This window comes from Camelina sativa, chromosome 7 (assembly GCF_000633955.1).
Source record: "Camelina sativa cultivar DH55 chromosome 7, Cs, whole genome shotgun sequence".
In the NCBI taxonomy this organism is placed as follows: domain Eukaryota; kingdom Viridiplantae; phylum Streptophyta; class Magnoliopsida; order Brassicales; family Brassicaceae; genus Camelina; species Camelina sativa.
The window spans coordinates 24,014,436-24,036,727 of NC_025691.1; the positions used below are offsets into that span (position 1 = coordinate 24,014,436).

The following is a 22,292-nucleotide window of genomic DNA, read 5'->3' on the forward strand; positions in this document are numbered from 1 at the left end:
TTTGTGGAAATAGATATTTTTAGGTTTGAAATCTACAAAATAAAAATTGTTAAAATTTTGACAAGAGGCAAGACAAGAGCATAATAATGCATAACGGTCGCCCAGACAAGTCGAGAGAATCATAGTGTTTACTATGCTAATCAAAATTCCGAAGACACCCTTACATTATTTCATCGTCCTTTATACACTGTTATCAACAGCTTGGATATAACTGTCTTTCGACAAAACTATAATTTAATTTTTGATAAAGAATAAAATAGTAAAAAATCGAGCGATTTGAATATTTGTAATCGGCCAAGTCCCATGTGTTTAAGAACGCAATTAGACTTTTTTTTTAATTTTCTTTTTGTCAAAAAGCGTTTATACATTTGTTACTCTTAAGTCTTATATGTTATATCATACAAAAGAAAAATAAAAAGTCAACATGGACTTACGTTCTTGAATATATACTCTCTCTTCTTGATAGTTTGATGTTTTTGAAATATACTCTCTTCATTTTTGATAGTTTGATGTTTTTGGGAATTTTCTTTGTTCTTAAAAGATTGATGTTTTCAAATTTTTAATATATATTTTCATTTTTTTATTATTTATTTGAGTAAAAAATAGAAAAATAGGAGAGATGTGAGAGAAGAAAACTTACACTTTTACCCAATTGAAAAAAAAGTAAATAATGATATTTATTTTGTTTTAATATGTGTGAAATATATTGTAGTAAACATTGTGAAACAGAGATAATAGTAAACTACGTAGATAATAGTAATCATCTCTCATATAGTTATAAATAATTTTTGATAAATGAGAAATGACTATATTTTTAAGGTACATGAACTTAAACGAAGGAAATTGGCGTGTCTCCCAAAATACTTTTGGTTTTGACAACACAATTGATCTTACTCCTTTACTAAATAAAATAATCAGACGAAGACAGGAAAAAAAAAAAGAACTAGAAAACAAACTAGAGTCTACGCTTAACGCATCTTAAAGTATCACAAATAAATAATTAAAAAAAAAAATACAAAGAGCATAAAAATGAACCGACACACATTAACGTTTATTTTGCTTTTATATACTCTCTATAGTACCAACAATGCAAAATAATCTCGCGATTAGTATTAGTAGTTCTTAAATTATTTAACTACAGACAGTTATTATTATTTTAGCGTCACGCGCTTTTTCGAATTACTAGTTAATTTCATTTGTTAGAAAACCAAATAACTCGGCATAAAAAAATAAACAGCTCATAGCTCTCTCTCTCTCTCTCTCACTCTTGTCTTCTCTCTCTAAAGCTTCTGCAGATTTTTTCGTCTGCAAAAACCAGAGAGAAGGACAAATTAGGAAGAGATTAGAGAATAAGAAAGCATAAAACAACGACGAAGACGAACAATACAAACCCCTAACAAAGCCATTTTTTTCATCTCTTCTTCGCAAAAAAAAAAAAAATGGAGTATGAGAAATCGCCTGCTACTACTTTCTCTAGGAAGATTAGTAATCGTAGCCATAGCTTTAGTGCAAATGCTGCGTACGACGGCGTTTTCGCTTCTCCGTCTAATTTGAAATCTCCTCTTGTTGATTACGGCGAGATTTTCAGAGCTTCGGGTCCTTCTCCCTCTTCGATTCCGTTTTTGGATGTACCGGAGCTCAACCTTGGTAAAGTTAAGGTCGATGTTCGCAGTTCTAAGCTCGATTACTCTTCCGTCTTTGGTGGTGGTGGTGGTGTTGGCTTTGGTGGTTGCGATTTCGCTCTTACTCCCAAGGAAGTGATCATCAACTCCGATAACAAAACCGCCGTTACTGACATTAAGAGAAGGTAAATGTTTCAATATATATTTAGGGTTCTTCAGTTTTTTTAAAAGGCTAATATGATTGTGTGATTTGTGTATATGAGGTTTTTTTGCTGGAGACATCTTTGACTAGTGGAAACACTTTGATGTTAGATCTCTGTTGGTGAGAGCTTTTTTGTTTTCCAATGTGTAGGAATCGTAGGAAAAGTGGAAACTCTTGTGATGTTGTTGTTCCTGTTTGCAACGAAGGGAAAAATTCACCTGAAATGGTTAGGATGAAGCACTCTGATATACCAAATCACCAGGCCGTCTCACGCAATGAGGATAGGACTACTACTAATGTTATTCAGGAGGCTCAGGTACTTACTAAACTGCAGGTTGAGAGTATGAGTCCGTTGCAAAAGATTGAAAGTAGACCACCTATTATTAATCCACTAGTTGAGACGAAGAAGCCATGTAATGAAGGTTGTGAGGAAGTCAAGGTTTCTTCTAGAAAGCGGGGTTCTAAAACTGAGGTTGATTTCGAGAACATCTTTGCTCGGAATGGATGTAGTACGCGTGATAACTTCACGTGCAAGACCGGTTCTAATGCTGAACATCCGGATGTGAAACCAGTTTCAGGCTTGCAGCATACATTGAATGGATCTTCTGAAAGATTTTTGGGTTCTTACTCTGGGGTTTCGGAAAGGTTACAAACTGAAGATGATGATCCTCCAAGTTCACCTCCATACTTCGATGCTGAAACAGATGCAAATTCGCCTGCCGCTGAGTCTTCTGCAGCATTGAAGAAGGCTATAGAAGAGGCACAAGTAAGAATGAATATTGCAAAACAAATGATGGGAAGGAAAAAGTCAGGCTTTCGCAGTGTTGCAAAACCGAAATCTTGTGATGACCCCAAAATCGAAATTAAAGGGGACAAAGAAGTTGAAGAAATTACAGAAGAAAGCAGAGACAACAATTCTCAGACTCTCGGTGAGACGGGGAACTCATCCGAACAATCATTTTCGAATGAGGGGGATCAGCATGCAAAAAGAGCACGGAAGCTGTGGGAAGTTCCGGAAGGACTTTTAAAATCAACTTCAGACCATAAGCTGGAAGAGTTAGAAGAACACGATGTGGTTAAGCTAGAAGAGGAACAAGCAAGAAGAGGTCGCAAACACTGGGTATCACCTGGAGAGATATTCAAATCAGTTATGAACAGTAAGCAGCAGGAGCCAGAAAACCTTGCACCAGCCAAACCTGAAACTGATACGAAACAAGAGGTGCAACCATTAACTGATAATCCCTTCTATACATTTGGACAGCTTGGCAGTAAAATAAAGTGTGTTGTAGAGGCCTTCACCTTCACGGGGAGCAAGGTTTCACAAAAGGATGAGAAACAGGTTACTGAGGAGGATAGTTCTATCCTCACTCAAATGGTTCAAGGTGAGGAAGGTGGCTCACAAGAGATGCTAGTTGGTGTTCCAGTCATGGAAACATATGCAAGGGAAGTGGAAGAGACCCCGCAACGACCTGAGAGTAAGACCGAAACTAATATTGAAGAGAAGTCTGAATCTACAATCTGTGCTTTTTCAGAAGGGACTTCCCAGAATATGGAGATAGAAATTGGATGGCAAGTTAAAAGTGCTAGTGAGTCTGAAGGTGGATCTAAGTGGGGCGTAGAAGATTTGCAAGAAAATCCTGACCCAACTTGCAATGTTCTAGATCAGGAAGGTGAGAAGGAGAGAATCTTTGAGCCACTTGAGATTTTTGTTGGTACTGATGATACCAAAACATATGTGAAGGAAGTGGAAGAGATCCCAACACCTGATCATATTTTCAGTAAAACGCAGTCCGATGATAGTGTTGGAACTATGGTGTCTTTTAACAGAGAACATATTTCTGAGCCAGGAAACACAGATGAGGTGCAAGAGACAATGCACAAGGTTCCCAGGCGAAGAGGAGTTTGGAAGACCTCTGAAGACGTCTATAATATGATCAAGGCCCCGAAGGAAAACAACAGGCCCTTGTGGCTAGGAGGTCTGGAGAATGAAACCACAGAAATATCCTTCCGTGAGGAGGGTGTATGGATTCATGATGCTAGCGAGGAAACAGAAAGTACATCTGGACAAGCTAATGATTCAGGATTACAAGAAAATTGGACCGTTCTTAAACAAATGTTTAGGCAGATGTTTCAGCCAGCAGATATTAAGGGAGAAGATGAAACTTACTGCTTAGTGGAATCAGAAAAGGACCATCTTGATATCCATCACAAAGCTGGAGATGAGAACGGAAACGAAACTGCAGAGACTTCTTACTGCCAGATGACTGGCACAGATAGATATGAACAGGATGAGGTGGAGACAGTGAGAAAGGATTATGAAGCCTATGCACATACCAGAGAAAATGAAGAGTCGGCACAAGAAACATATGGTAAGGTAGAAGTGCAAGGTAAAACGTCTTTGGTCCGTGAACTGATAGGAGAAGAGCTAGAGGCCAATAGAATGGCTAGCGACCAAGAAGGGGAAGATGCACACGAATTATCTGAAGAAGCTGGCTGGGCTCAACGACTTGCTGAACTTAATGAGATAAAGGAGCATGCAGGTTCTCGTGCTGAAGTGCATGAATATGATGATTGTAGTAAAACAGACTCAAATAAATCTGGGGAGAAATTTGAGCAAACGCATGAACTGGCAGAAGAAACTAAGATCGATGGTAGTGTAGATACTGACACCAGCAGGTCATCTTTTGAAATGAGACAAGGGGATTCATACATTGAGGAGGTTGGCGTTGAGCAAGATCTCAGTGATCAATACCCTGAAAAAGCCAGTGCTGTCAGCAGCACAGAAGAACACGTTGAAGACATAGATTCTGATTCAATACGAAGTGGTTGGAGTGTTGTAGAGGATGATGACAGATCAATGCAGGATGGAGTAGTAAGTCAGGCAGAAAGTAAGCCTGCCGAAATGGAGGAAACCAAAGAAGAAAATGATGACATGAAAACAAGTTTTGGTCTAGAGAATGATGAAGATAAGACTGAACAAGAGCACCGGTTTGAGTATCAAGAGAATGAAATTGATAGAAGCAATGTGGAGGCAGCTGAGTCTTCCTGTTGTTTGCCCAACGGAGACAAAAATACTTTCACATCAACAGATAGAAACATGAAAGAAAATGAGGGAGAGGAAAGTTGTCGACCATCTATGGAAAAAGGGGTAGATGCTGTTTCTGATGCTTCACAGAACGAAGCAGAGCTGGTTGAGGAACATCTGAAGAAGAAAGATGAAACAAGAGAGAAAGAGAAGGAAAGAGAGAAGGAAAGAGAAAGAGAGAAAGAGAGAGTTATGGTAGAAAGAGCTATTCGTGAAGCCCGCGAAAGGGCGTTTGCTGATGCTAAGGAAAGAGCAGGAAAAGCTGCAATAGAGAAAGCAAAGGCAGGAGCCCACCGTAGAGGGACTTCTGAGGTTCCAAGGAGATCAGAGAAGGCTTCTGTTGAGGCAAATGATAAGTTATCATCAGCTGAGAAGGCTTCAATGCAAGCTAAACTCAGATCTGAACGTGCTGCTGTAGAAAGAGCACTCTCTGAGGCCAGAGAACGTGCACTGGAAAAAGCATTGTCTGGAAAGGCTGCTTCTTCTCAAACAAAATGTTATGGCGGCAGCAAGTCATTAGGCTCTTCTGGTGAAAGACGAGGCTCCTCATCTTCTGTGAGTTTTGACTCCTATTTTCTTATTCTTCTTTCAACTTATCATTCATAGCTCTCATGTAATATTTTGATTTGTGAAATTCTTTAGCAGGGTACAGAGAACAAAAGTTCAGGTCCTTCCAATTCTTCAAACCAGACTGGTATGTCTTTTTTGTGTATATAGATATTGTCGTTTCCAAGATGTTTGACCAATATACTGACTTGTTCATTTGATTTGCGTAATGAAGACAAAGGTGAGCCAATCCAGAGAAGTAAAGCTAGATCTGAGAGACACCAGAGAACATCTGATCGCGCGGTATGTACACCAGTCTTTCATCTGTCTCTTATATTCCTCTTTTCTCTGCTTAGAACATGTTTCTGTGATGTCATCATTCCAGGCAGAGGCTCTTGCAGAGAAGAAACTTCGTGATCTTAAAGTTCAGAAAGAGCAGGCAGAGAGAAATGTAATCACATATATGATCAGATTCTTTTTTTTTTTAAACGTCATCTTTGAATTGGTTGTACTAAGCCTTCTTCTTCTCGGGTTGAAATTGCAGAATCTTGCGGAAGCTCTTGATGCTGATGTCAAACGGTGGTCGAATGGAAAGGAAAACAACTTGCGAGCGTTGCTCTCAACACTACAATATGTAATTTGTTTTCTCCATTTGTACAATTGCTCTTAACTCTTTCTAATGGATTAGATGATCAGTCTTAATCGATTGTTCTGTGGTTTGTGGTTTGCAGATACTCGGAGCAGAGAGTGGATGGAAACCGATTCCTCTCACTGATCTTGTTTTAAGTGCTTCTGTGAGAAAAGCTTACCGAAAGGCAACTCTTTACGTTCATCCTGACAAGCTTCAACAACGTGGCGCATCTACACAGCAGATGTACATTTGCGAGAAAGTTTTTGACCTTCTCAAGGTTTCTCTCTCTCTAACCTGTCAATATAAAATCAGTTCCACTTGATTGAGTTACCTCCATCTGCAAATCAGTCACTAACCAGCTTCTTTCTGATCCTCCAGGAAGCATGGAACAAATTTGGTGCAGACGAGCGATAAGTAAGATGGTGTGAAACTTTGGATCTTCCTTTACCCTATTATCAGAAATCTCCCTGCAAATCAGAACCAACGAGCCCGAGAACCTAAGTTAAAAAAGTACAGGATAAGCTGCTATGATATGGGATGAAGACAGATCTAGAGATGTAATAACCAGCTATAAATATTTACTTTCATGGGTCATATATATAAAAGAAGCTCATTCATATTCCCACAGCTAAACCAGCCACAAATATGAGAAAGTACACCACTGATAATTATTCATACATATATTACAAAATCCAATAGAATAGATACATTTTTATTTCTGATTCTTTGAGAGATCTAAAAGAAAAAAAAGAAATTAAACTGCAGTTAGATCATTCAAGTCTTTCATGGGTTATAAGCTTGAGGGCTTCTCCATCATGCAATTTCATAGCGATTCTCAGTCTTCTTAGTCCTTTGTAGCTGATAGGCTTGTATAACAGCGGGTGTTCAACATTCACAAACTCACTTGGAACTTCAAGATCTGTATCCATTGGTCCTAATAAGAAGGACGCGATAGAAATCCTTGTCTTTGCTTCTTTGCATTGCACTCTATGCTTCACATTACACAACCTACCATTGCTCCATATTGTAGCCGAGTCTCCGAAGTTGATAGCAAGCGTGTTTGGCAACGGGGTGATGGGAAAGAACGTTCCCGAAGAATTGTCCATGGCTTCAAGTCCACCAACATTTTCATCATCTTGAAGAATCGTCAAGAACCCGGTATCTGTGTGTCATTGCACACCAGGTTTCCCAATTGTTTCTGGTTTAAAATGATATTTATTAATCCGAAATAGGCTCGGACATCCACTGAAAAAGTTTGTCTCAACAAGCCCGTAACTCTCTGCTAATCTCCTTGCTAAATCCTTTGCAAGTCCATCTATAGCTTTGGCATAGTTCACCAAAGTCTCCCTTCAAAAAGACCATCAAGACGTAAACAAATTAAAAAAAAAAAAAACAAATCCAAAATTGAAAAGAACGGAGGAAAGGAAAAGTATAAGAAACCTTTGATCTGAAGAAGCTTCGAGTTGGTCACAAAATGTATTGACAGCTTGAGGAGAAATGATGTCAAATAGACCCAATGTCTCATAATAAGGATTCATTTCACTTGGAGCCATGTAACCACTTTCTAGTAGCACATGAGTGTTACGCATTTTCACCTCGTATGGACGTTCAAAGAGATTTATGACAGTCTTCTTCATCTCAGACATCAGAGACAAAGAGATTCCATGGTTAATCACCCTGAAACATCCCCATCTCTCACCCGCTTCACGGATTTTCTGATTCAAAATATTATCAGAAGCCTCTTCCAAATCTATTGTCGGAATGACTCCACTAAGTTCCACCATTAAGATCCTTCTCCGAGGTTGCAAAATTTTTCTACTTTCAACACAACCTTGTATCATGTTATAAAGACATCCTCCAAGAGAATGATGTAATCATGTAACTAATCATGTAATGTAATACTACTTGCCTACTCACCAAGGACATTCTCTCTGTCTCTGATCATTGATCAAATCATAAGTAGTTGACTTTAAGAAAAGTCGTTTCGTGTGAGAGCAAAAATTAGAAAATAAAGACCTGATTCATTTGGTAGATTTGAGACAGCTAATGAGCAAAGCAACCACCATTAGGGAAACGAAATAGAATACCATTCAATGAGCTCATTCATATTCCCAGCTAAAGAAGCCACAATATTATTCATCAAGGTTTTCTCAAACTAAGGTTAATACGTAGTACATTATTAAGTCAATGGTACACCAACAAGCCGCATGAGAGAACTAAGATAACAAAGGGGGTTTAATAGCCGAGCAAATGAAGCATTATAGCATTTTGGGCATGCATGCGATTCTCTGCCTGTGGAAAGACAATGGAATAAGGAGCCTCCACGACTCCATTGGTCACCTCAACTCCTCTTTCTGCAGGTAAACAATGCATGAAATAGGCTTTTGGTCCAGCTAACTTCATAAGAGCTTCATCCACCTGCAATTTAAAATAACATGTTAGTGTGAAACAGTGTACTTTATTACGCGACCAAACATTGTACCAAAACTAAGCCAGATAAGACTTATATGTTACCTGGAATCCTTGGAATGCTTTACGGCGAGATTCGGCTTCATCCTTTTGCCCCATACTGGCCCATACGTCTGAGTACACAACATCAGCTCCTATGACAGCTTCTTTAGGATCATTGGTGATCTCTATCTTACTTAATCCAGCTTGTTGTGCCTTCAAAACCCTTTCTTTGTCTGGTTCAAACCCTTTTGGACAAGCACAGACAAAATGAAAAGGAATAACGGATGCCAATTCCAACCATGAGTGTACCATATTGTTCCCATCTCCAACATACACAACCTGAAGTTAATTGAATCATTGTTAGTATATTTGGCGTTTTTTTTATATGAGCTTACATGTATGCAACATATAGAATATGAGATGAGATCATCATACAAGTCTACACTAGTTGTGTGCTTTGACATAGATAATCTTGGATGTCAAGATTTCATGCACTAATCATGGGTTTGTTTCAGTTTTCAATGTTATAAGTGAGGTGGATGTAAAAATGTAACTTGCATCTGCAGCATCAGGTGAAATGGTTAACTAACCTTTGTTCCTTCGACTTGACCAATGTGCTCAATCATTGTGAGGGCATCTGCCATGATTTGACAAGGATGGTTATGATCTGTCAGACCATTGACAACTGGTACACTCGAGTAGTTAGCCAAATCAAGAATGTCCTGCAAAAGAAGCGGATTCATATTTGGTCATTCAGCTCTCTGAAGTGCACACTTAAGCATATTAGTTGAAAAATGGATACTAATGCCACTAACAAGACACTAGAACAAACATACGAATGTATTTTATCTTTCTGAAATTAGAACAAGCCATTTGTATGCTTCTAATGTGCCATCTGGTAAGTGTTATTATTAATCAACCAAAAAACTCACCAGCATACCTGATGAGCAAACACACGAGCCATAATGATGTCATTATAGCGTGAGAGAACACGAGCAACATCACGAGTTTCCTCCCGCTTACCCATCTGAATGTCATTGGGTCCTAGATAAACCGCATGGCCACCAAGCAAGAAAAAACCCGTCTCGAAGGAAACCCTAGTCCTCATGGATGGTTTTGCAAAGATCATAGACATAGACTTCCCTTTAAAAGGTAGATAATTTCTCTCCCCTGATTTCAAAAGGGCCTTCACCTCTGAAGCCTTGTCTAAAATCAATTTAATGGTCGCTGTGTCAAAATCATCAATGGCCAAAAAGTCTTTCAGGTCAGATTTTCCTGCAAAACGCAAAACAAGCAGCAAAAATAGGGTTTTTAGTTAATCATTTTTACCAGATGATCATGACATTATGCTATGATACATCTCACAATCCTGAGGATATGAATCTATAGACGAAATCAGCAAAAAAGTATCAAACTTGCGTAGTTACTCAATCAACAGAAGCAATAAAAGGAGTCACATTATCTCATTTTCGAATGTTAAAATCAGAACCTAATTACCAACATGCAAATCTTCTTCCTCAGACAAAGCAAAAAAATAAGGAATAATGCTGAAATGGTGGAATTGAACCATTAAAAACCAAACCTTTGACATCGGAAGTAGAAGAAGGCGAAGTGACGGAGGAGGCTTGACAGGAAACACGAAGGCGAGGGAGAGTCGGAGAAGCGAATGAAACGGCGGAGAATCTGCGGAGAGCAGTACCGGGGGCGAAAGAGGATGAAGAGGAGGAGAAGGAAAGAGCAGGTGATCGAGCCGTCGAAACGTGAGAAGCCATAGCCGCCATCGTCTTTTAATCGAGAGCTTCTTGTTTAATGTTTACTCTTGTGACTGACTGTCACTACATCATCTTTTGACCTTTATAAATTAGACGACTCCTCCGGTGGCTTTTTTTGCATTGGGCCTTGTGTAGGCCCATGAGGCCCATTTCAGTTCTACTAATACGTTTGTTCTTTTTGACTTGCCCTAATTTGAGTTAGAGAGGCGCGACCATCGTTTGTTGGTTCGACGAGCTTGTTGTTCCGATGAAGACGGTCACCGGAAGAGTTAACTGTTCAGAGCCAATCTCTCTGTCTAAGGCAACTACGCTTCTCTCTGGATTCGTTTCCTCCGAGAACGGTGCCTCTCGAGACGTAAGCGCGTATCTTCGACGAGCCTCTGGAGCCTTTACCGAATTAAAGAGCTTCCACAGGGAGATTAAATCGAAGCTAAGATCCAATAAGAAGAGGAAGAGCGATGGGGAGAGGAAGAGCAAGAAGAAGAGGAAATCTAAAGAGAACGATGCTTGACGTTTTGGTTAGTTTTTGTAGTGATAAAAAATTAAGTAAGCTTTCAAAATTTTGGGTATGTAAGCTAAAGATGTCACTTGGTGCNTTTAAAAAAAAAAAAAAAAAAAAAAAAAGATGTCACTTGTGAGAAAGATATGATTTTTGTAGTTTGATACTATGAAGTTATTGTTTAAAACAAAGTTCAGATTTTTGATGTTGTGGAGAAACTAACATTAGTGGAGTTAACTGGTCTAGCTTGTTCATAAAATCTTTAAACAAATGTAAAAAGATCACAGGGCGTTTTCTGCGCCATGTTTGAAACACTTGTCTATATGTAAACTAACTATTTCAATGTCTCATTTCATATTTTGTTTAAACAAAGGCATCTGGGGGCGCTTGTTCTGGAATCTGCATTCAAAAAAGCAACAAAATAACCATAAAGATTATAGTTTTGGCAATTAAATTTTGTGATCAACTTAAAAAGTTTTGAGCAATTTACCTCCCCTGGATTCCATTTTTCCTTTAACCATATGCTACTATCAACAGGATCACCTTGTATTTGCAGCTCGGTTCTGCCGCAAATGATTCAAGTTAGAAACGTATGAAACATCATAGTATGCTGTCGATGATCGATTTGTCGACATGTTCAACAACGGTTTTTTTCACTGAGGAAATAACTTGGAATTAGAATTGGGGACTTACCCGGAAGATGTATTTGTTGTGTCTACAGCAGGAGCAGTGAAAGATGCAACAGGGACATTGAAGTTGAATGCGGTCTGGGAAGTGTTGGGAGCCGGCGTTGGAGTTGGTCGACCAAATATGTTATTGTTTTGTGGAGTTGTGGGGAGTCCAGGTCCAGGTCCAAATGACGCTGGTTTGAATGCTACTGATGGATGGGTTTGAAAACCAGAGGGACCTGTAATCATTTGCAAAAAGAGGTTTTAAATGATGGGGAGTCGTGGCCTCTGAGAAAAGTTTAACTCTAGAAGTAGTACCTGTAGGAATAGGTTGAGGTGTATTGACGCCGAAAGCATTTGGTTGTTTATTAAAGCTTGCAAAGGCATTCGAAGGTCCAGATGAACTATGTAGAGGAACCATTGACCAGAGAGAAATATGGAAACAGAGAGTTTATGGAAGCACCACTTTACGGAATTTGAAAATGGAGAAAGCCCACAAAACTTTATACCTGACTCCACCAGCATTGGTATTTGGGAATGCAGCTTGTTGATTGTTCGATTGTTGATTAAAGCTTGCAAATAGATTTGGAGGTCCAGATGAACTGTGCAGAGGAGTAGTTGGCCAAAGAGAAATATGGAAACCAAGAGTTTATAAAGGCAACACATACTTGTCAGGAATATGGAATACGGAGAAAGCCCACAAAAATTGGTACCTGACTCCACCAGCATTGGTATTGGGAAATGTAGTTTGTTGATTATTTGATTGGTGACTGAAGCTTGCAAAGGCATTCAGAGGTCCAGATGAACTATGTCGAGGAACAATGGAAAACGAGAGTTAGTTTATGAAGGCAACACAAACTTATTGGAATATAAGAAAAAAACGGAGAAATCCAAGAAAAGTTGATACCTGAGTCCACCAGCATTGGTATTGGGGAATGCAGCTTGTTGATTAAAGCCAGCGAATGCTGGAGGAGAAGAATTGATCTGATTGGTTGGTGGGAATATACTAGGAGTGGGTGCAGCAAACGGGCTTTGGTTGGCGGTAACAGAGCCTTTGTATGGATTCCGCAGAAAGTTTTCAAACTCAGCTATTTTGGAGTTTTGCAAATTTCTTTCCCTCTCAACCTATATAATGCACCGTTATAAGTCAGGAAAAGAGAAAATCAACTTATGTTATGTCTCATGAGTATGAAAGGAAAACTAGAGTAAAGGTATAACAAAGATAAGAAAAGTTAACCTCACAATAGACTGTAGAGGTATTCCTCGTTTAGCTTCGTCGTATGCCAATGCACGTAGCTCTTCATAGCTGATATCACCAGTAACGTCACAGGGAAAACTAGAAGAAACCAAAAAGAGAAGAGAGAAAAATATCAGACACGTTATAAAGAATGGATAAAGATCAAGGAAACTGAACCAAATGTGAAGCAAGCAATACATACTATTTCCAGTGGCCGTAGCATGTGAGTTTCCACATGGGTCTCTCATTCTTAAAATCGTCTTGCATTACCCGCTTACACGCAGCAGGATCTGTGCATCTTTTTTGCATAGTAACCAATAGAAAAAACAGTAAACATCCAAAGAAAAAAACGGCAAAACTGTATGATATATAAAGAAGAAGCATATGGAAACATATTTATACTCACTTATGGTCTGTAGACTGCGTCTGTTTACCACCAGTAGTCTGCTGCGCAGAAGCACCACCACCAGCAGCACTAGGTGTAGAACCCGTCCGTGACCATGTGTTCTCAAAAGGCTGAGTTTGCAAAAAAGCATCATCATATCACCAATTTCATTCAACAGCAAGAAAAGGCACCATTTTTTTCTCATCCAAAAATCAGAATGGTAATTGCATCTTAAAAGAGGAGAAAACCAATGGAAGAACCTGGAATTGATTGGGTCTGCTGGAAGCACCACCACTTTGTACAACAAATCCAAAAGGGTTAGAACTCTTTTGTTGCTGCGGCTGCTGTTGTTGTTGTTGTGAACCAAAGCCAAAGGGATTATTTGGTTTAGCCTGTTGTGGATGAAGAAATCTACAATTTTCCCCATACCTACAACTGCAATAACAACACCCAACGACAACAATGAGAATCCACAAAATTAGGTATTCTAAAAGAACCGCCACTAGTAGCGATCAAAGTCAAGAAACATCGATTATACACATTACTTCCGTCGCGCAAATTAGATTGTTTTCAAATTACATCCCCAGAATACACAACAAGAAAACCTAAATTTCTTCAATCGAAAACTCTAACTAAACAACAACACACAAGCACCAAACTGACTCAGAAGAATCTAGAACAGATGAAGAAGAAGATGAAAAGAGAATTTAACCTGCCTCGCTGAAAGTTTCTGCACAGTTCCTTTCTCATTCTCGCTGCCTGCTATAATAAACCTTCAACTGTGTGTATATGACTACCATATGCAGTGTATATATGATTTTGCTTCTCTAAAAAAAAAGAAGAAGGAAGCGTTAGATCGACGACGAAGAGGAAGAGTGTGTTGTTAACCAGGCAAAAAAAAAAAATGAGGTAAATTACGTTATTACCCTTATACCATTGAGGTACGTATTCAGGGGCATAAACGTAAATACACGAAATTTCATCATCCTCCTTTCTCTTATCCATCATCGTTAACTTATTAGTCGTTTCTACACCAGGAAAAAAGAGTAAGGTAAGCTCTGAAGGCGAAAATGGCGGTTTCACTCCCGAACTCGTTTCTTCAGATCAATCCATGTGTTCCTTCTATGGAATTGAGAAAGGTAAATCTCCATTATTAATCCTCATGCTTCTTCGTCTTCCTTCCCCCCCAAAATCACTAAATTTATTATTTTTTGGGGGTTTTTTTTCCGAAATAAGCCGGCTATGGCGGCATTGGTTGGCGGCGCGAAAGGAAAAGGGAAACAATCGGCGAGAAGCAGCAGCAGCAGCAATACGTCGGTGGTTCAAATAACATGTCGTAAGAAAGATTTGCATCCAGAGTTCCACGAAGACGCCAAGGTTTACTGTAACGGAGAGCTGGTGATGACGACTGGAGGAACCAAGAAAGAGTATGTTGTTGATGTTTGGTCAGGTAACCATCCTTTTTACCTCGGTAACCGCTCGGCTTTGATGGTTGATGCTGATCAAGTCGAGAAGTTTCGTAAGAGGTTCGCTGGGCTTTCCGAGATTATGGAGATTCCTGTGCTTAAAGGAGAGATTGTTATGCCTACCAAGAAAGGTAAAGGTCCTGGCAAAGGCAAGAAGAAATGATGAGAACTAGACTTTTGTTTCTCTTGGTTAAAAAAACTTAATTGTTGTTTGTTTTCAATTGAAATGGATTACTTTGCTTAGGCTGTTAAACTTATCTGATTTATGTTTTGTTTAAAATCTATTTTGATTTCATTAAGATTGAGGACGAATTTTGGAACTTTAGTGATCTCAGAGCAGTGTTACATACACTATAGTGGACAGCTGAAGAATAAAGCTTTTTTTTAGCTTGTGAACATTGTTGAGTTTTGACTTTAGTTTTAGATGGCTAGAGAAACATAGCAATGATCCGTTTGATTCTTGTGTTCTTGCAAATAAAAGAAAGGATGAGGCTTTTGCCACAGCTTGTGATAATCTCCATCTAGGTGGGTGTCAAATCGTTCTTAATGTGCAAGTGTTGTGTTGATTTTAGTTGCTTGAGATCGTTTTTTTTTAGATTTACAGCTTGTTGAACATGGGTCATAGTCTATGCAAGTGTCTGCTGAAGTTATCAATCAGGCAGAACATGAACTGTGAGTCTTTGACGCAGTGCCTTACTAATAGTAAGCAGAGCAAAGTCTTGGACTATGGCCATTCCGTAGGTTAGGAGGAATAAGGTTTGCTTGAGAACATAAAAGTCATATATTGGCACTTGACGATTTGCACAACTCTTTTGAGGGGTGCGGCTTCTGTGGTCATGCCTAATACTGTATCTGTGCGACCAAAGTGTTCATTCAAGTTTGAAAAGAAAAGCACATGTGGGCTTTCAATCGGTTATATTAAGAACTGTGTGAGAATGGAAGAAATGGCCCAATCAAACTCACCATAAAATTGCGTTCTTTTGTAAAAAAAAAATATATATTTTGGGGTAGACTACTTTAAAATGTGGTCATAGTTTCGAAATCTTAGCGTTTGGACGTGGTAAAATCAAAACTGTGAGAGCCAAACAGATCGGCATCTTCATACAGTGTCTGATCTAAGCAGTTGGGTGAGGGATGTACTTACATCGTTTATAGGGAAAAGTGAGACTAAATCAAACTGAGACCGAGTCAATAATAATTTTAAGTGACACACATGAAATACTTAACAAAAATGGAGGTGGCTCACGTCAAACAACAATGTGGTATCAATCCAAACCAAGTACTAAACTATGATGTTCGTATACAAAAACACAATGTAATTAGTAATTCTTTGGTTGAAGTTGTAGATCCTTTTTAATTGACAATGTTGTGTGATCCGGAGACGTAAATATCTTAAAGCTCAAAACTGGTAGATACACATACAAAAAAGAAGGTTTTGATGAATAAACTAATGTTCTGCTGTTTCCTAGCATAAGAATGATGAAAGATACTGTGTCCGGGTTACTGAAACGATATGTCTAACAGTATCTAATTAACAATCTAATAAAACAAACTATTAATTATGCTTGGACACACAATACAAATTGTTGGTTGCGTTAATTTGTCGAAATAATGCGTTCGTTTGTTTGTTCGGAGACAGTGTTCGGCTCTGTTGATATGCCAAATCAGCCTTTGTCTGCAATAAACAACACTACTAGCTCCCCCCTCTGTTTTATAATCATTATTAAGCTAGTATCAACTTAATATACAAATATTTGAAGTTCTCTTCTTCGTTTCTTCGTTTCTTCGTTGCACGTGACTTATCTAGTGATCTCACGTGGTTCTCGACCATTGTCTTCTCTCCGATTCTTTTCTTTTGTTCGGGATCCATGAACCTCGTAAATGTGTTGTGGATAAGTTATGTTCTTCTTTTTACTTTGACGGCGTCGGCGCGTGACTTTCACGTGTCTTCTTCAAAGATTATGTCCTTCTTTTGTCCATGTAATCAATTACCATAATTATTTAAATTTCTCAAAAATGCCCAGTCGAATATTTCGTTATAGATGCCATCACTAATTTTATAGTAAGTTGAAATATATACAGTATATACGAACGAGAGCATAAAAGTTAACTATTAACATTTATCTTCGTACAAGTTTCTATAGTGAAAATATTGTGTCGATAGCAATAATTAAATTAGTTATGGCAATTACTAGTAAACACAAACTAATCATTGTTTTCTTTTCATAGACAGGGAGACAAAACAAAACATTGTTGAATTCTCTAGGTTCTTTTCTAAATTTTAATACTATACTACTAAAGAATAACCAAAAAGAATTATATTGTGCTCTACCATTATTGGTTGGGTGTCCACAATAAACATAATTAGGTAAAAATTAAGGGAAAACATTAAGGATATATACTAGTATATAACAAGACCAGTGCTGCGGCTGCGATGGTATTATTATTTCCGTATCAGAGTGTGTCAGGAGTGTATCTCCTCTCTTCCTAAAACAATCGCTTCACTTTCCCGTTTCAATTTTCCCGGAAAATATCACTGTGTCGTTTAGTTTCCCCTTTTCATTTTCCCAGAATAATAATCGTAATTTACTTTCTCAAACCTATACTATTAATATTCATCAGAGATCAAAGCATTTTCTCGGTCTCTGTTTCAATTTCACGGAAAGACAAAAAAAAAAAAAACAGAGTGAGTTAAAAAAAAAAAAGATGAAGCAGTTTGAGTACCATGGCGTGGAGGCGGAGAAAGCGGAAGCGATGAGGAGATACAACAACCGTAGAAGCTACCCTAACTTTCTACGTTTAGCCGCCGTAGCTTCTCTCTGTTACTTATGGTTCCCAACTGTGGCGGTTTTGTTACAAACCGTCGCCGGTTTGATTTACCGGACCGGATCGGCTTTGATAAACGATCGTACTGTCGCCTTCGTCTTCGCTAACATACTCGCCGTTTTGATCTTCCTTCTCTCCGGCGAGAGCAACGACGAGAAGAGTAGTAGTAGTAGTAGTAACGAACCAGATCTCTACGATCAGTACACATCTTCTTTCTCCGCCGTAACCGTAACCGCCCCCGATGAGAAAGTGGTGGAAGTCGATGTTGATTCGAACAAGCAAATCGTTCCGACGGCGGAGGTTGAAGAGGCGGTTACGACGAAGAAGGAGATCGTTACGGCGAATGTGGTGGAGCACGATGAATCGAACAAGCAAATCGTTCCGGCGTATTTCCCGGAGGTTTCTGCGGATGAGGCTAGTGAGGAGAAGGCGGTTACGACGACGAGAGTTCATAGGAGGACGAAATCGGAGGCGAAGAAAAAGAAATCAGGGGCGGTGACAGAGTACCGGAGAACGGAATCGGCGAATGAGGTGGAGATGGAGAGGCTGAGCAGTGAAGAGTTTCGTTTGAAGGTAGAGAGCTTCATAATGGAGACGAAGAGAAGCCTTATTCTAGAAAACGACGTCGTTGATTATTCAAGGTCGATGACTTGGATCTAGACATGGCCTCGTTGCTACTACTGCCACTGCCGATGGCTATGGTGGCTATGGCTCTGTCTCGTGGTAGTCTAAAAAGCTGACTTGGAATTAGATAGGGGTATAAAAGTAAAAACTCAAAAAATGAGTTTGGTAGTTAATTTTAAAATTAGATGATGCTGGTGGTTTTTATTTTTCTAAATTCGCTAGCTTTTATTTTCAATTTTTCATCTTTGATGGTTATTATGCTTTTTACTAGGCACCACAATGAAGCTGAAACACGGAAATACAATATTTCTTTGCTTTATAAACACATTAGTATATTTTATCTCATTGTAATCATCAATGGCTTTATAAGTAGAGACATTTTCCATAATGACTCATTCATAAAACATATAAGACCAAAACAAAATTGGAGAAAATTATGATCATATAGCGATTAAAAACCCTTGAGATGCAGACGCAAGTGAGGGAAAATAGTCACTGATATATAAATAAAAATGTACTTTAAATATCAACAAAAAAGAAAAGAAAAAAACAGTTTTCTGATTTTCCCCCAAAAGTAATCAAATCTTTGCTTAGGAGACCTAAATCCCGATATAAACATAGTTCTCATCTATATAGGGATTGGTGTGTATACGAAATTACCAACCTACTCAGAATGCAGAGTCATATCACCACTTCTCGTTAATTTCGTATATAACCAAACCCCAAGCTCTCTTCACCAGCACGCCTTCTTTTTCTTGTGATACTTCTCATCTTCTGCTCGGTCTATGTACGCCAAAAGATCATCTTGTCTCACTAAAGCCTCATGCAAAGCCTAAATCATTGGAGAGTATGAAGTTAATATGCAAATACAAAGACGGTTCCTTTCTATATCAATCAATGAAAGAAACACTATACCTTTTTTGTAGCGATGAGCTCTGCTTCAAGTGCATCCACGCGATAAACAGCTGTGTTAAGCAACTCCTCTTTCTCAGGAGGCATCTCATGTCGCTTCGAGTGCAGTGTTTCAACCTGTTTCTCAAGATCTCCTAGTCTGTTTACAACAGAAGAAAACACATTTCTCTCCGTGGTACTAGCAGAAGCCGGTGAAGGAGGAAGAGACTCTCTAGCGATTGTTTCATGAACTGAGGTTTCAGACTGGGAGTGTCTTTTACTCTGTGGCAGAGCCACAGCTGTGATAAGCGTAAGCAAGTTTACAAGGAACGCGGTTAGCCACATCCAGATATGACTAACCAATCCTGTTTTGCCCAAACCGGGAGTACAGTCTGAACCTGCCCCAACATATTTCATTACATTGAAACTTTTTTGCATTCATCTGATTTCTGATTTACATATCATAGTATTTAGCTTCCACTCTTTTACCTTCTGAGGCCTTTGGCTTTTCATGGGCCATCCAAGCAACATCCACAACTTTGTCCACCATTGGTGAATCATACTCTGATGAATCAGTAGGATTTGATCTACCATTGGCCCTAATCTGAAAGTAAGGTAAGGTAATAATTAAAGTAATCTGAAATGCATACTGTGATTTTTCACTTCCGTACAATAAAACACTTACATCTTCACAAACAGGAGTCAGCTTGGGCATACGAATCCCTCTATTTACTTTTGGAGAAGCCATCTCTTCCACTTCAGACCCTGATTCTGCTGTGGAGGTGTCACTCATTTTTATCTAAAGACAAAGGGGGTATTATTGTTACTGTCAGATACATATTATCAAAAACAAGTTTCCCGTCTAAGTCCAGAAGACCTTTACCCCAGAAAAAGATGGCTTCTCGCTCGAAGACATACGAGAAAAACTGTTTAGAGCTGAATTATGCCTGCAGAGCGGTCCACCACTTTGAACCATCTACAGGTGGGGAGATCAGTTAGGTAACATTATTCTATTTGTGTTAATCTCTTTAACTAAAATACAGTACAGAATAGGCTGTGGTAAATAGATTTTTTACCTTTAATATCTCTGAGTCATTCCAGGGACCTTTATCAGATCTCATACAACCACCTCGATCGGCACAGGTGCAAGTACCACCAAGAAAATCTGGCAGCTGGCTGAAAAAGTTCCGAATGTGGTTAGGAAGCTAAATCATAGTTTCGACTCATGTCAACCAAACAAGAGGATTGAGAAGTCTCTACCTTGCATCAATCATCTCAAGTAATTTGCTTTGGTACTTGTTACCAATAACCTATTACAACAACACATCGACAATAGTCAACACGATTAAAGATAATCTTTAGGATAACTTGTGGAAATGTGGATGGATATGCATAGAAAAGGGTAAATTTACATGAATCTTCGTGACTGTTTTTGGATCAAGAAATTGTTTCACAGTGGCCCAAACTAGCTTAAAACCAGAACCACCATTGATGATGAACATACGATGAAGTGTCTGCATATAGCCATATATATATGAAAAGTTACATTATCCTTTATTAAACTAAACTGAAAACACACATTTGGTCACAAAATCAATAGCAACCAGCTCATACCTCAGGGTAGTTATCATTGTCAATCTTTTGCAGCTGGATTATGAGATCCCTCGCAGGCTTAGAAAAGTTCTTGAATCCCTGCAAAACATAATTGAAAGGATTCAAAGTAAAAAGATGCAGGACATCAAACAACACACACGGGAAAATTAAAAGAATCTGGTTTTTTTTTTTTTAAGTACCACGCCTTGGACGTCTAGAATAGTTGTGCTAGAGTCAATGTGTCTCTTAGCAGCAATGCAGCAAGCTGGAAGCTTAATGTTGATAGTTTTCTCAAACTCTCGAACATGATACCTAATGAATCTTTCAACTGTAGTGACTTGCATGAGCATAATTGGATTAACTTGTCCTAATCTTTCAATGTAAACAGGTCTTCCTTCTTTGTCAACACCATGATAACCATGAGGGTAGTATTTCAGAACCTCATCTAACTCTTCGAACTCAAAATCCTATTTGACACAAAATCAAACTCTTATCACATGAAGTTGACACGCATATTAAGATTTTTGAAAACAAAACATATAATTAACCTCGAAAATTGTGTCTGTGCCAAAATCTTTCCTCCATTGAATCATATTACTCCACATTAACTTAGTTTTTCCAATATCAAACTTCCTAGCTTTCAAGAATCTAACAGTGAACAAAGAATCATCATCATCATCATCATCAACAACAATTTGTCAATCGTGAGAGAGAGGGGAATAAAAAGCAAACCTCAACATAATGTGATAATCATCAAGTGTAGGAGGAAGCAAATTCTCAGAGACGAGCAAATGACGGAACTCGTCAACAGCACGCAGCTCCTCGACGTCGTGAATGTCTTCAATGGTGAGAGAGAAATTACGATCGCCGCTTCTCCTCCTGCTGCTGCTTTTCTTCTTCAGCGAGTGTCTGAGTTTGCTGGAAGCTTTCGCTGCTTTCTTCTTGAAATTGAAATTCCCGATTCTTGTTTTCTTCTCATCCTCAGATACTTCGAAATCTGACCTCCGTTCTCTTCTCTCATCGTTGCTCGAACACCCTTCAAAACCTGCAAAACAAAAAATCACAACAACAATAAAATCTCAATTAAACAACAAAAATCCCCAAAATTCTCAATCCAAATTACAGTTTCTCAAACTCAATTCCCTAAAATTCTCAATCCGAAACCTATATGTAATTCGCAGCAACCACGATGATCGGAGAAAAGGGAGGGTGAATAAATTAAAACTCACAAGGCCTCGCGAGTCGATCAAGAGAGCCTGACATGGGGGAATCAAGGGATCTCCACGAGAACTGGGGGATTCGAAATCGGGCAGCCTCCTCCCAAGAGAGAGAGAGAGAGAGAAGCGATTCTTCTTCTTCAGAGGAGAGAAATTGAAAGAGACGTAAAGAGGGACAAGTAAAGTGATGATGATGGAGGTTTTATAACCTCATATCTTTAGTCTTCTTTATAATTAAATTTAATTTAAACTTTGGGCTAGAGAGATACATTAATTGCTGTTGTTAGCCGGAAAACACTAACGGCAGACGCTAACACCGTCGGTGATTTTTTTTATTTTCTTCTTTACAAAGACTTAGAAAAAATGTTTTTTTTTTCTCTTTTAAATCCTGATAAATTACTTCTATTTTCTCAATATATATATTTTTATTTAACTAGATGATTTCCCGCGCGCGCCAATTACCGTTATAATTTTTCCTTGTTAGTTATATAAATTCGTTAATAATAAACTATAAAATGTATTATAATGAGACAATTGCTTATTAACTATGATATATCAAAGTAGCTTTTTTTTTTCT

The 22,292-nt window shown here is 38.6% G+C and overlaps 7 protein-coding genes and 1 pseudogene across 9 annotated transcripts; 4 read left to right on the plus strand and 4 right to left on the minus strand.

Annotated features, from left to right (window-relative positions):
* On the plus strand, positions 1,230 to 6,713 carry LOC104702271 (auxilin-like protein 1). 2 transcript variants are annotated; one of them, XM_010418104.2, is made up of 8 exons: positions 1,230 to 1,807; positions 1,975 to 5,464; positions 5,552 to 5,603; positions 5,691 to 5,758; positions 5,841 to 5,906; positions 6,000 to 6,089; positions 6,187 to 6,363; positions 6,465 to 6,713. In XM_010418104.2, exons 1-8 carry the CDS (start codon positions 1,440 to 1,442, stop codon positions 6,498 to 6,500), a joined length of 4,347 nt encoding a protein of 1,448 aa, XP_010416406.1. In that variant the 5' UTR covers positions 1,230 to 1,439; the 3' UTR covers positions 6,501 to 6,713. The 2 variants fall into 2 exon arrangements, with proteins under 2 accessions (XP_010416406.1, XP_010416407.1); XM_010418105.2 differs by having other exon boundaries at positions 5,555 to 5,603.
* LOC104704898 lies at positions 6,857 to 7,870 on the minus strand (annotated as a pseudogene).
* On the minus strand, positions 8,162 to 10,389 carry LOC104702272 (ornithine carbamoyltransferase, chloroplastic). The gene is made up of 5 exons (XM_010418106.2): positions 10,120 to 10,389; positions 9,478 to 9,812; positions 9,128 to 9,259; positions 8,601 to 8,876; positions 8,162 to 8,504 (listed from the first exon to the last, which is right to left on the minus strand). Exons 1-5 carry the CDS (start codon positions 10,316 to 10,318, stop codon positions 8,322 to 8,324), a joined length of 1,125 nt encoding a protein of 374 aa, XP_010416408.1. The 5' UTR covers positions 10,319 to 10,389; the 3' UTR covers positions 8,162 to 8,321.
* On the plus strand, positions 10,454 to 10,978 carry LOC104702273. The gene has a single exon (XM_010418107.2). It carries the CDS (start codon positions 10,557 to 10,559, stop codon positions 10,818 to 10,820), a length of 264 nt encoding a protein of 87 aa, XP_010416409.1. The 5' UTR covers positions 10,454 to 10,556; the 3' UTR covers positions 10,821 to 10,978.
* LOC104702275 (zinc finger CCCH domain-containing protein 16-like) lies at positions 11,016 to 13,981 on the minus strand. Of its 2 annotated transcripts, XM_010418108.2 has the most exons (12): positions 13,811 to 13,978; positions 13,359 to 13,533; positions 13,120 to 13,229; positions 12,916 to 13,011; positions 12,719 to 12,812; positions 12,384 to 12,601; positions 12,190 to 12,282; positions 11,986 to 12,078; positions 11,795 to 11,880; positions 11,502 to 11,715; positions 11,299 to 11,371; positions 11,016 to 11,207 (listed from the first exon to the last, which is right to left on the minus strand). In XM_010418108.2, exons 1-12 carry the CDS (start codon positions 13,846 to 13,848, stop codon positions 11,172 to 11,174), a joined length of 1,326 nt encoding a protein of 441 aa, XP_010416410.1. In that variant the 5' UTR covers positions 13,849 to 13,978; the 3' UTR covers positions 11,016 to 11,171. The 2 variants fall into 2 exon arrangements, with proteins under 2 accessions (XP_010416410.1, XP_010416411.1); XM_010418109.2 differs by lacking the exon at positions 11,986 to 12,078 and having other exon boundaries at positions 13,811 to 13,981.
* On the plus strand, positions 14,110 to 14,885 carry LOC104702276 (50S ribosomal protein L31, chloroplastic-like). The gene is made up of 2 exons (XM_010418110.2): positions 14,110 to 14,237; positions 14,335 to 14,885. Exons 1-2 carry the CDS (start codon positions 14,169 to 14,171, stop codon positions 14,725 to 14,727), a joined length of 462 nt encoding a protein of 153 aa, XP_010416412.1. The 5' UTR covers positions 14,110 to 14,168; the 3' UTR covers positions 14,728 to 14,885.
* On the plus strand, positions 16,812 to 18,050 carry LOC104702277. The gene has a single exon (XM_010418111.2). The coding sequence runs from the start codon at positions 17,271 to 17,273 to the stop codon at positions 18,048 to 18,050; it is 780 nt and encodes a 259-aa protein (XP_010416413.1). The 5' UTR covers positions 16,812 to 17,270.
* On the minus strand, positions 18,460 to 21,907 carry LOC109124686 (phosphatidylinositol/phosphatidylcholine transfer protein SFH5-like). The gene is made up of 13 exons (XM_010418112.2): positions 21,728 to 21,907; positions 21,231 to 21,543; positions 21,047 to 21,146; positions 20,699 to 20,965; positions 20,520 to 20,597; positions 20,318 to 20,419; positions 20,166 to 20,215; positions 19,982 to 20,081; positions 19,789 to 19,881; positions 19,591 to 19,704; positions 19,395 to 19,509; positions 18,930 to 19,303; positions 18,460 to 18,846 (listed from the first exon to the last, which is right to left on the minus strand). The coding sequence occupies exons 1-13, from the start codon at positions 21,759 to 21,761 to the stop codon at positions 18,748 to 18,750; spliced, it is 1,839 nt and encodes a 612-aa protein (XP_010416414.1). The 5' UTR covers positions 21,762 to 21,907; the 3' UTR covers positions 18,460 to 18,747.

Coding starts and splice junctions, on each gene's coding strand:
- LOC104702275 (XM_010418108.2), bottom strand. CDS start 13,848: ATGAGAAAGGAACTGTGCAGAAACTTTCAGCGAGGCAG. Junction 13,012..13,119: donor ACGCAGTCTACAGACCATAA/GTGAGTATAAAT, acceptor TATGCAAAAAAG/ATGCACAGATCCTGCTGCGT. Junction 11,372..11,501: donor ACAACAAATACATCTTCCGG/GTAAGTCCCCAA, acceptor CATTTGCGGCAG/AACCGAGCTGCAAATACAAG.
- LOC104702277 (XM_010418111.2), top strand. CDS start 17,271: ATGAAGCAGTTTGAGTACCATGGCGTGGAGGCGGAGAAAGCGGAAGCG.
- LOC104702272 (XM_010418106.2), bottom strand. CDS start 10,318: ATGGCGGCTATGGCTTCTCACGTTTCGACGGCTCGATCACCTGCTCTT. Junction 9,260..9,477: donor CTCGTGTGTTTGCTCATCAG/GTATGCTGGTGA, acceptor CTTCTTTTGCAG/GACATTCTTGATTTGGCTAA. Junction 8,877..9,127: donor GTCAAGTCGAAGGAACAAAG/GTTAGTTAACCA, acceptor AATTAACTTCAG/GTTGTGTATGTTGGAGATGG.
- LOC104702273 (XM_010418107.2), top strand. CDS start 10,557: ATGAAGACGGTCACCGGAAGAGTTAACTGTTCAGAGCCAATCTCTCTG.
- LOC109124686 (XM_010418112.2), bottom strand. CDS start 21,761: ATGTCAGGCTCTCTTGATCGACTCGCGAGGCCTT. Junction 20,966..21,046: donor GCACAGACACAATTTTCGAG/GTTAATTATATG, acceptor TGTGTCAAATAG/GATTTTGAGTTCGAAGAGTT. Junction 20,216..20,317: donor AAACAGTCACGAAGATTCAT/GTAAATTTACCC, acceptor TTGTTGTAATAG/GTTATTGGTAACAAGTACCA.
- LOC104702276 (XM_010418110.2), top strand. CDS start 14,169: ATGGCGGTTTCACTCCCGAACTCGTTTCTTCAGATCAATCCATGTGTT. Junction 14,238..14,334: donor CTTCTATGGAATTGAGAAAG/GTAAATCTCCAT, acceptor TTCCGAAATAAG/CCGGCTATGGCGGCATTGGT.
- LOC104702271 (XM_010418104.2), top strand. CDS start 1,440: ATGGAGTATGAGAAATCGCCTGCTACTACTTTCTCTAGGAAGATTAGT. Junction 5,465..5,551: donor GACGAGGCTCCTCATCTTCT/GTGAGTTTTGAC, acceptor GAAATTCTTTAG/CAGGGTACAGAGAACAAAAG. Junction 6,090..6,186: donor TGCTCTCAACACTACAATAT/GTAATTTGTTTT, acceptor TGTGGTTTGCAG/ATACTCGGAGCAGAGAGTGG.